Source organism: Peromyscus californicus, unplaced genomic scaffold, assembly GCF_007827085.1.
Source record: "Peromyscus californicus insignis strain IS unplaced genomic scaffold, ASM782708v3 Scaffold_7__1_contigs__length_154581171, whole genome shotgun sequence".
In the NCBI taxonomy this organism is placed as follows: Eukaryota; Metazoa; Chordata; class Mammalia; order Rodentia; family Cricetidae; genus Peromyscus; species Peromyscus californicus.
In genome coordinates, this window is record NW_026294595.1 from 28,083,596 (window position 1) to 28,095,889 (window position 12,294).

Below are 12,294 nucleotides of genomic sequence, written 5' to 3' on the forward strand. Positions count from 1 at the left end.
CCTCTGTTCCCTACACATCCCTCTGACTCCGTATTCCCTTCCCCTTTGCTCTGTTGGTCCTCAGCCCGCTCTCAAAGGGAACTGGCCCATCCAGGAGGTGGGTTATTTGTATAGAGATTAGACCTGTATAGCTTGGATAAGAGCTGTTCTCTCTCTCCTCTCCTCTCCTCTCCTCTCCTCTCCTCTCCTCTCCTCTCCTCTCCTCTCCTCTCCTCTCCTCTCCTCTCCTCTCCTCTCCTCTCCTCTCCTCTCCTCTCCTCCCCTCCCTCCCTCCCTCCCTCCCTCCCTCCCTCCCTCCCTCCCTCCCTCCCTCCCTCCCTCTCTCTCTCTCTCTCTCCTCTCTCTCTCTCTCTCTCTCTTCCTCCCACAGCTTCCTATTCCCCGGGCTTCTGGGCTTCTGGATTTCCCATGGTTAAGAATTCTCTGGGGAGTCCACGGTAGTGCATGCCCTTGGCACCAGATCCCTGCCCTCCAGTTTCTGATTTGTGAATATCAGGGTTCTTGCTTGTGCTTCATGCTTTCAGCAAGAATGTGGGGTCCTTCTGCTGCAGATACCCTGAGACTACACTTCGGCAAATAACAGTGTGACTTCTTCCTTTGGTCCCCATTGCTATACCTGCATTTTCTTTCTTTCTTTCTTTTTTCAATCCCATTTCTCTTCAGTATTGCCCCCATGGTGATGAGAACTGAGCATATTGTATGTACCCTGGACTTTTAGATTTTTGCCCCAAAGTATATTATTATTTTTAAATGTCTGCAGCATGATAAGCATTGTAATGGGGTGAAAGGTACATAGGCAATTAAAATATGACCCTTTCTTTTGAAGATCATACAGTGTGCAAAGAGGAGGCAGCTACTTGGACTTTTCTCAGTCCGTAGTTCTGGAATGTTTAATTCTTGTAGCTTGGGAGATGGCATGTGGGACACCCGGGGACCTGGAGTACACCTGACCTTGGTCCTCTGCAACTAGGTCAGCTGTTCCCTGGCCTCTTGATTTGAAATAAATCCCCTGACTTTGTGACCATTACATAACATAATGCATAGGGAACTTATTATTGAGCATAAGCTGTGGTATGCTGTTGTTTGCTTTTATTCTTTTACTCTTTTCGGGGGCCTGCCACCCAGCTCCCAACGAAATCATGCACAGAGGCTTGTTCTTAATTATGAATGCCCAGCCTTAGCTTGGCTTGTTTCTTGCCAGCTTTTCTTAAGTTATCCCATCTATCTTTTGCCTCTGGGCTTTTGCCTTTCTCTACCTCTGTATACCTTTCTTTCTTACTCTGTTGCGTGTTGTGTAGCTGGGTGGCTGGTCCCTGTTGTCCCCCTCCCTCTTTCTTTCCTAGATCTCTCGTTCTCCCAGATTTCTCCTTCTGTTAATTCTTTCTGCCTGCCAGCCCTGCCTATCCTTGCTATTGGCCGTTCAGGTCTTTATTAGACCATCAGGTGTTAGACAGGCACAGTAACAGCTTCACAGAGTTAAACAAATGCAACATAAACAAAAGTAACACACCTTAAAATAATACTCCCCAACATTTCCCCTCTTGTTTTTTCTAAACAAAAATGAAAGGTTTTAACTTTAACATAGTAAGACTGTATACAATAAGAACAATTATCAAGTAAAGATTACATTCACAATGTACTGAATTCCAATTCATTTGCATCTGGCACATTTAAAGAAAATACTCCATAATCTATCCTATCTTAGTAAATCCAAATTTTTATACCTAATTTACTTTTTGTCATAGCTAAGGAAAACTGCAGCTACAACTATCTAGTCCTCAACTCTATCAAAGGCCCCAGAAGGATATAATATTATTTAAGTAAACAAAAAATGCATTGCAAACAACTTCCAAAAACTCTAGAAATGACAGAGACATCTTATTGCCAGGACAGTCACCCAAAGTTCCTCTGCAATATCAGGGCATCCATCTTCAGCCTGTAGGCCCATAATATCTGGCAGACTTTTCAATGAAGCAGGAAATTTGAAAGACTATCCCACCTATATTGGCCAAGTTTGTCGTCACTTTCCTCTGTATCCTGCAGAATGTCTGGCAGTTTCTTCTGTGAAGCAGAAACCCTGAAGGACCATCCCGCCTTGTTTTGGCAAAGTTCAGTGGTCACTTTCCTGTGGGTCCTGCTGTAGCACGAATTCTAAATGGTATTATAATAAAAACCCAGAGCCAGATATTGGAGTAAATGCTGAAAGATCAGAGAGAAAAAGGAACAAGCCACAGCCACTTCTCACCTCTCCAACTCCTCAGCCGATCCTGTCACCACAAATCCTCAGACTGAGTGCCTCTGAGTCTTCAGCCAAAAGGCCCTGAATTCCTGTCTCCTCCTGCCTTATATGCCTTACTCCACCTATCCATTTCACTTCCTATCTCAATCTTTCTAGTGCTGAGATTAATGGTGTGTGTCCTTCCCAAATACTCGGGTTAAAGGTGTGTGCCACCACTGCCTGGCACTGTTTCTCTCCTAGACTGGATCAATCTCATGTAGCCCAGTGTGGCCTTGAACTCACAGAGATCCAGATGGATCTCTTCCTCTCAAGTGCTAGGATTAAAAGTGTGTGCTACCACTGCTTGACTTCTATGTTTATCTCTGTGGCTGGCTCTATCCTGTGAACTTCAGGTACACTTTATCTCTTAGATTACAAATATCACCACATCCTGCATGTCCAATTTACACAACACACTGTCAAGCAGTCCAAGCAAGAGCAGCTTCTTGCCCAAATGGCTAGCCTTGCCACATTGAAAGCAAACTCCATAAAGAGTTTCTTTGATGCCCATCATCTCTGAAGTAAATTGGTGCTGCCAGGAGCAGATGTGTCTCATGTTCATGAAAAACCCCAAGTTAACAAAACATTTTAAATGCCATATTCTGTAGATCTTTGAAAGGTTTGAAGACCATCTATCTATCTAAAATCTATCTCTATATGATCTGGAAAGCATACCCTACATATCTACAATTTTGATTGTTATAAATGGCCAACCACTAACCTGTGTTTCCTGATTATCATATATAGTTTATAATAATAGCTTTCAAAAACTAGAATGTCACCCTACATTCCCAAATGAACTGCATAGGCACAATACCTCAAACAAAAATAGAAACATACACACAACATGTTTTAACAAAAATAACCTTAAGTTTTTATCAATATACAAAAATCCCTTAAACAGTAGAAACATATATGTAGTGTAACAAATGTAACTTTAAAATTGTATCAGTATTCTATATTTCGCTAAATGATAAAAACATCCATAATCCACCAAATAACCAATAACCACCCACAACCTGCAAATCTTGAGAATATGAGTATAGTTTTCTCTAAACTACTTCCTGCTGGCTGCGGGTAAAGGCATCTTTGGGGGTCCCTGAGAAAATTTTGAGATAATGACCAAGTCCTGAAAAGACCAGCAGTAACCTTTGTTGATAGATATCACCCGTCATGATTCAGGAGGTCTCCCTTGATCGTACCTGATCCATATTATTGCTGAAGGAATCCACTTCTTGTGTCCTGTGGGAACAAAATTCCAAAGCATTTTTTACTTCCATTTGAAAAATACATTTTTTGACTTTTTTAAAGTTAAGCCATTCCTAAAGGATATAGGCTGATTTATTTCATCAGTCCCTCTTTCCATCCCATGTCTCTTAGCAGCTGTTGTTTGCTTATTAACAATTAAAAAAAATCCAAAGTCAACATAATACTATACAGGATCCAGACTCCCTGTGTGTTTCCCATCTTATGTGACTTTTTTCTTTTATATTACTTTTACTCTCTCATTAAAGACTTTATTTTTAAACTATTTTTCTTTCTACAACTGTCTATACCTATATTCTTTCTTTCTTAAGCCTATACACATTGTAAGACACACTGGAACCTGTTCAGAGTTATGTTTCCATCTGGATCTCTTTTACTACATACCTTTTATCTGTTTTTGACCATGTGAGCAAACCTTTAAACTGCTAACCTACACCTGGATCCTCTGTGTGGCTCTCAGCTGGCGCCACCCACTTTTCTGGGAGAAACTATCAGGCAGAAACTCTTAAAGGAGCCGTATTTTTTTAAAGCTTTCTCAGGTACTATGGAAATTTGAGGGCTATGTTGGTATGCCAAAATATTGTAACATTGTTTTATACTCTTTTGGGGGTCCAGCCACCCAGCTCCCAAATAAATCACACAGAGACTTATTCTTAATTACAAATGCCCTACTTTAGCTTGGCTTGTTTCTTGACAGCTTTTCTTCACTTTAAATTAACTCATCTGTCTTTTGCCTCTGGACTTTCACCTTTCTCTATTTTTGTGTACCTTTCTTCCTTACTCCATTGCTGGTTATGTAGCTGGGTGGCTGGCCCCTGATGTCCTCCTCCTTCTCTCTCTCCTCCCAGATTTCTCCTTCTGTTTATTCTTTCTGCTTGACAGCCCTGCCTATTCTTTCCCCTGCCTTGCTATTGGCTGTTCAGCTCTTTTTTACCCCATCATGTGTTTTAGACAGGCTCAGCAACACAGCTTCACAGAGTTAAACAAATGCAACATAAACAAAAGTAACGCACCTTAAAATAATATTCTCCAATGGTGGTAACTGCTCAGGCAATGCGGGGGACATTTGTTAGTTTATTTCCAACCTGATGAAATAATACATACATAATAGCATCGTTTTAGAGACAGAAATAATATCTGTGTAGCAGAGACCTGTACTCAACAGACAGCAGGGTAGTTCTTGTGCTGTCATTATCATTTAGTCTGCACACTGTACCTGTGCCCTCACTGGCAGAGTCTGCACACTGCACCTGTGCCCTCACTGGCAGATTCTGTCTACTGCACCTGTGCCCTCGCTGGCAGAGTCTGCACACTGCACCTGTGCCCTCGCTGGCAGAGTTTGCATACTGCACCTGTGCCCTCACTGGCAGAGTCTGCACACTGCACCTGTCCACCACTGGCAGAGTCTGCACACTGCACCTGTGCCCTCGCTGGCAGAGTCTGCACACTGTACCTGTGCCCTCACTGGCAGATTCTGTCTACTGCACCTGTGCCCTCACTGGCAGAGTCTGCACACTGCACCTGTGCCCTCACTGGCAGAGTCTGCACACTGTACCTGTGCCCTCGCTGGCAGAGTCTGCCCACTGTACCTGTGCCCTCGCTGGCAGAGTCTGCCCACTGCACCTGTGCCCTCACTGGCAGAGTCTGCCCACTGCACCTGTGCCCTCACTGGCAGAGTCTGCCCACTGCACCTGTGCCCTCACTGGCAGATTCTGTCTACTGCACCTGTGCCCTCACTGGCAGAGTCTGCACACTGCACCTGTGCCCTCACTGGCAGAGTCTGCACACTGCACCTGTGCCCTCGCTGGCAGAGTCTGCACACTACACCTGTGCCCTCACTGGCAGAGTCTGCCCACTGTACCTGTGCCCTCGCTGGCAGAGTCTGCCCACTGCACCTGTGCCCTCACTGGCAGAGTCTGCCCACTGCACCTGTGCCCTCACTGGCAGAGTCTGCATACTGCACCTGTGCCCTCACTGGCAGAGTCTGCCCACTGCACCTGTGCCCTCACTGGCAGAGTTTGCATACTGCACCTGTGCCCTCACTGACAGAGTCTGCCCACTGCACCTGTGCCCTCACTGGCAGAGTCTGCACACTGTACCTGTGCCCTCGCTGGCAGAGTCTGCCCACTGCATCTGTGCCCTCACTGGCAGAGTCTGCCCACTGCACCTGTGCCCTCACTGGCAGAGTCTGCCCACTGCACCTGTGCCCTCACTGGCAGAGTCTGCCCACTGCACCTGTGCCCTCACTGGCAGAGTCTGCCCCCTGCACCTGTGCCCTCACTGGCAGAGTCTGCATACTGCACCTGTGCCCTCACTGGCAGAGTCTGCCCACTGCACCTGTGCCCTCACTGGCAGAGTCTGCCCACTGCACCTGTGCCCTCGCTGGCAGAGTTTGCATACTGCACCTGTGCCCTCACTGACAGAGTCTGCCCACTGCACCTGTGCCCTCACTGGCAGAGTCTGCACACTGTACCTGTGCCCTCGCTGGCAGAGTCTGCCCACTGCACCTGTGCCCTCACTGGCAGAGTCTGCCCACTGCACCTGTGCCCTCACTGGCAGAGTCTGCCCACTGCACCTGTGCCCTCACTAGCAGAGTCTGCCCCCTGCACCTGTGCCCTCGCTGGCAGAGTCTGCATAGTGATTACTTGTATGGGAAATTTATCTGGCTGCTTAACTTTGTTTTGATAGTTTTCGTGAACAGAAGACACTCTGATATTTGCTCTGCTCTCCAGACTGCGTTTTGCTCTTTGCCCCAAACAGCCAGACTTGGTAGGACAAAGACCCAGGTTTCAGTCCCCCAGGAGTGAATGCCAGAGTGCGGGCTTCTTTCATGCTCCCTGTCAGCTTTAGTGAGAAACTCAGAGCACAAATTTGTCCATCCATGCTTTCTTCTAAAGCTACATAGAGGGTAAGAGTTGAAAATTGAGTGAATGAGTTTATGTAAACCAGGACAAAATATTCTACTTTTTCCTCAGTGAGGGGCCTGGGGGTGAGGGGGGCCTATTAAGTATTGTCTTTGAAGGAGGAACTTTGCAGGCTACAGGGGAGATCACATCTGCTCTTTAGGGAAGCTAGGCAGGATGCCATAAACAGTAATCCCAGCACTCAGGAGCTGAGGTAGGAGAGTTTGAGGGCTGCCTGAGCTACAGAGTGAGTTCCAGGCCAGCCTGGGCTAGCTAGCAACACCTTGTCCCAAATAAAGTGAGGTAATAGGCAAGTTTCAGTCATGTGACCTGTGTTCACTAAGTAGGAATCATGGGCTTGTCTGACATGTTTTTGAAACACGAAAATGGTTGAAGAAGTTGTCTCTACCCGGACTGTGAGCAGCCCGTCTAGATCACGGGCCAGCAGGTCTCCCCACGGGTCTCAGGCAGTGAGAATTCTTGCTGGGCCGTAGAACTCGAAGCTGTTCTGCCCATGTTGGATGAGAGTTAACTTGACATTTCTCCAGACTACTTCGGAAGTGTGTTGAGTGTGTGTTTGCACTTCGGATATTTAAACAGCCACGGTTCTCTGCCCTTGAGCCCTCACTCGTGCTTAGATGGAGTGATCTCTCTACCAACAAGAAAGTTTCTGCCGAGCACTGGCCATAAAAAATACATGAGGGGAACATGGGATTAGTTTGATTTTGAATTATTTATACAATTGCCTCACTTTGTAGGTGGAGGTACAAGCAGCTTTCTTTGGGTCAGTGAGTGAGCCAGATTCTATTAATGTTATATGGCAAAGCACAGAATCTGTCCACGGAAAAACATGGCGGGGGAGGAAGTTGAGAACACACAAGTTTTTCTGTGCCAAACAAACTCATTGCTCTTAGGTCCAGGCAGCCGTCATTGATGGTAACTGGGCTGAGAAAATTCGCCTCCCTCACTAATCTCCTTTGCTTTCTGGTTTCCAAATCTTTGAAGTTTCCAAGTATTATAAGAAACAAACTGTGGATTTCAAACTCATCCTCCAGAACATTCTGTTCGCTAATTTGTGTGTGCCTTTTTTCTTCTTTTTTTAATGTGAGAAATGCTGGTTTTTCTTTCCATTCTCAGGTTAAATCACCAAAATCTAATTACCATCCCCGAATAAGAGTTAATATTAAGAGAAATGGAGCTATTTATTCGGTCAAATATCACACAAGAGAATTTAATAAAACGACTGTGCCCTGTTCTTGGCCTCTGTTTCTTTCTGTAGAATGGAAAACACTCCAGGAAAACAATCCAATTTTCCTTTGCATGCGTGTTCTGAACCCTTCTTAATCTTGTGCATCAAAGAGCTATGCCCTGGCAGGGGCCTGCTTATGCACCACATAGGGAACCATGGAAGTTTATGCACAGTCCTACACTTTGTTAAGTCTTACAGAGTAAGAGGACTTCTAGACAGGTATCAGGAAGTGTATTCTATTAGAAGTATGTCAAAATTATATAAGCAATATTTTAGTGGACCACAACAAATAATATTAAATTTTTAGAATGTTTATATTTCTATCAGCTTTTTTTAAAAACAGTGGAAACTAATTTGATGAGAGCAGACACATTGCCCATCAGCATATGTTTCGAAGCATCTGCTTTCACCACATTTCCAGTAACTGAAGGTCTTTGTCCAGGCAAAAGTTCCGAGAGGCGGGGGAAAGCAGCTTAATCTTTCCCGATGCCTTGCAAATGAATTATGGAAACTTGAACTATGGCTGACCATGGGAGTTAATGGACAGATCATCTTACAGGAAGTAACTGGGCACTCCAGTGTTTCTTTTTTCTTTACAATCACCCTCTCTTGAGGGACCAAGGCCTTATGCCCTGAAATGCAGTGTACTAAGCTCATTAGCTCTGTGATCAGGAGCCAAAGAAAGTAGATGCATTCACAGCTGGGGCCACCAGGATCTGAAGTCTGTTCGCTCTGTAAGGCTTTGAAGTAACGAAGAAGAAAATAGCACATCTTAGGAACCTCTTTTCCTGTCTCTGAAAAGAGAAATAAATTCTTTATCAGATGCAGTATCAATGAACAAGTTACTGGAGATAGTTGATCATCCGCTGACCTTATTCAGGTTAAATATTGCCAGAGAGAATAATTTAACCATTTGTTTGGTGCTGTATTGTAGTTAAAGTCGAATATGATTGAAAATATTTGTCAGGAATCAGTGCTGTTCATTGATCCCAGGCAAAATATCAACAGAAATTCCTCTAAACAAATATTAAGCTACAGTGCTTGAGAATGCAAATAGCTGTGGATTTGTAGGTTTTAAAGTAAGATTGACCAGGGGCTGCAGAGATGGCTCAGTGGTTCAGAACACTGGCTGTTCTCCAATAGGACCCAGGTTCAGTTCCCAGCAACCATCTAGCACACTGAGAAATATCTGTAACTCCAGTTCCAGGAGATCCGACACCCTTTGCGAGCCTCCTCATATACTAGGCTTTCAAGTGGTACATAGTAATAAATGCAGGCAAAGCACCCATACACATAAAATTTTGAAAATAAAATAAATAATAAAAAAATACTGACAAAAATGGAGAGCATTTGGTCAATCACCAGTAACATATGCTGATAAAGTTAATTTAGGCATAAATGGTTTGAAGCAAAGCTTCATTTTGCTGCATAGTGTTCTAGCTCATACTTCTCTTCAGATTCCAATGCCAATGGGTTAATTTCAGAGTAAGGGTTTAGTTATGGAAGAAGTGACAGTATTTAATTTAATATGTCATCAGCGTTGTAAAAGGTCATTTTGAAAAGTCGATTAAATAATCCAAGTTTGGGAACACAACAACTTATTAGTGTTTGGCTCTCAAGAACTTTATTCTTCGAGCAGTTGGGTGGTCATTATTTAAAGTTTTCAATTTATCTCTTTGATGGGAAACTTTCCAGGAATAACTAATCCAACAAGCCAGCCAAAAGTTGTTTTGGCTCCAGTGACAGACCGATAAAATTGGGTATTCTAGTGAATTAATCATGTAGACTGAAGTGGTGTGGCTGGCTGACACTCACAAACCTTGGTGAATATGCAGAACATTGGTGGGAAAATGCTGGTTTTGTCAAATCTTTTATATATTTTTTTTTCAAAGCTCTGTTTTCATTACTCTACTCCAAATTTTACAAGATATTTTAAATTTTTACCTCTTAAAGTGATTTATATGTTAAATATTCTAAAGTTAAGAGTGGGACTGTTTTTAATGTGTCAAACCAGTATAATTTTCTAGACTGGTTGTATGATTTTTCTCATAGTGATATTTATAAAATACAAACATATTATTAAAATGTCCATATAATAGTGAGTGGCTTTGGGCTTTGAGATTCTGCTTTTTCCCCCCCCAATTTCAACACAGATTCATTCAATCAAAATATGAAAGATTTTTCTAGGTGCTAAAAGGGGGCTGTACTAATTGCCTGTGTATGCCTCACAAAAATACTTCCTTCTGCTTTTGTTATGTGACAGAAGAACATTTTCCCATGGTGCAGTTCCCTGTCTCTGGGCTTTTCCCATCATTTTTGGAGATGGCCCATACCCTTACGTTTAACCTATCTGTAAATTCGAGTTACCTGCTAGTAGGAGGAGCATAGGACTGTGTTACTCATCCTTTGTAGACAGTTCACAACTTCTGACCAAGTCCAGGTACCATCATCAACAGTCCATTCTCTGAAATATTTCAGGCAAGTATGCGAATGGGCAGCTATTCTGGGCAAGGTGAAAGTCAAAGTTATATCTGAACCATAATTCTGGCCTTAAGCTGCTGTCTCCTCCTTCATTTATTTTTGATAACATACTTAATTGGTTCCATGTGGGCCATGCAATTTACCCTGAGATGATTATTTCCACCAGTGGGATCCTCGGGCTCAGCCATCTGCAAGGGAGAGCCGTTGGCTCCCACAGATGAACTGTTTACATGTCTGCAGCTTTCAACTAGGCCAGGTAGTGTTGCAAAGTTTAAAACTACTCAGAATCTGTTTAGGGAAGGCAGCAATCATAATCGTAAGGCGAGCAAAGGATTCTAGGTAAGAGGCAGCTGGAAGCACAAGAGCCAAAGAACGGGGAACCAGAAGACCCTGCCCCTGCGGGAAGTGCGGGGGGGAGGGGGGGGGTTTGACATTGCTTGTGGCTTTGCCTTGTGCTGACAGAACACCTGTGTCCTGAGCACCTCCAGAGCATGGTTCTCAGGTGACACCCTGAGCTTAGGAGCAGGACAGAGAACAAGTGGTACTTGGAGGGCAATCTCTTCAGAAGGCAGGAAGCACACCCCGGGCAAGGAGAGAGGATGGGAAAGGTCAGAGAGCGTTGCTGGAATTGTGGGAACCACACCTCCTCTCCAAACGGTACCCCAGTACCCGCACGTGGCCACTGTGACGCCTCGTAACCACTCACTTGCACGCAGTCCATTCCACATTCTCTTATTTCAGAAGTGGTTTATAAGTAGACCCAAGTGGTCTGTGGGTGGGCAAGGTGGATCTGCCACCAAGCCTTACCACATGTGTCTGATCCCCAGGAAGCCACTTTGGTGGAAGGAGAGAACCAATTCCTGCAAGTTGTCCTGTGTCTTCATGTGTATACTGTGGGACCTGGGCACACTCATACATTCATATGTGCACATATGCACACAATACATACATACACACACACATACACATACATGCATATATAAATACATAGATGTAAAAATAATAAAGCAGTGATATAAATATAGCCATATGGTATGTAGCCTTTTTGACTGTTTTTTTTTCTACTAAGAGTAATCCCAAGGGAATTTATTAAAATTGTTGAAAATACAAATAATCTGTTCCTTTTTATTGGTGCCTGGTATTCCACACCAATGGATATACCACAGTTTGTATAAGCCATTCACTTATTGGTAGACATTTGAGTTCCTTACAACCTGTGGTCATTGTAGGTTGAATATCCTGTATCTGAAGTGCATGGGACTACAGGTATTTCAGGTGTTGAATGGGTTTTGGATTTTGGAATATCTGTCTGTACACAGAGAAATATCTTGGGATGAGCCTGAAGTCTAAAGGCCACATTTATTAGTTTCATATATGCCTTGTAATAGCCTAGAAGAGTTTTATATAATCCCTGGAGGAACTTTATGCAGTCCTTTCAGTACTATAACTGGTCACATATGGTCAGGAGTGTAATGTTGATGTTCAAGAGTTTCAGATTTGGGAGCATTTTAGAGTTCATATTTTCAGATCAGGAGTGGGCAGCCTGTTCAAATGAAACCAACTGGATATCTGTATGCAGATTTCTGTGTCTGACTACGAGCGCTCGTGCCTCAGGAATAAATTTCCTGCCGTAAAATGCTGAGTCATCAGATACTTCACTGTAATTTTTTTTTTTCCAAGATATCTTGAGAACCTCTTTAAAGATGAATTCATTTCACTTTACAGGATTCTTTTGCTCCGTTTGAAATCAGTTTTTTCTCTTGGTTTTTGCAGCCACTCCATATCCTGGTGGATTTAAATGTTTCACCTGCGAAAAGGCAGCAGACAATTATGAATGCAACCGATGGGCTCCTGACATCTACTGCCCTCGAGGTAAAGTCTCGGTAGACAGATTGTGTCCCCAGAGCTGCTTGAGAGTGAGCAGCCCTGAGGACCAGGTACATGCTTGCACTCACAGCTGTCCCTCTCGTCTAAGGCTATTGGCAGATCTTTTAGACATAGGCCTAATTCATCCTCAAAGACTCTCAGATACAAAGGGACCCAGAAGATCACTCCCTTTCTCCTGAAGCATCCTTGGAGCTCCACAGGAGGTGACTGAGACTTCTCCACCCTGGGGC

The 12,294-nt window shown here is 43.9% G+C and overlaps 1 protein-coding gene across 3 annotated transcripts in view; it reads left to right on the forward strand.

Moving 5' to 3' along the window:
* Window positions 1–12,294, forward strand: part of Lypd6 (LY6/PLAUR domain containing 6) — a 129,965-nt gene that overhangs the window by 100,848 nt on the left and 16,823 nt on the right. For all 3 annotated transcript variants that reach the window (XM_052724764.1, XM_052724761.1, XM_052724762.1), the window contains one exon: window positions 11,951–12,049. In XM_052724764.1, coding sequence (XP_052580724.1) covers window positions 11,951–12,049 — 99 coding nt within the window. The remainder of the gene's footprint in view (window positions 1–11,950; window positions 12,050–12,294) is intronic.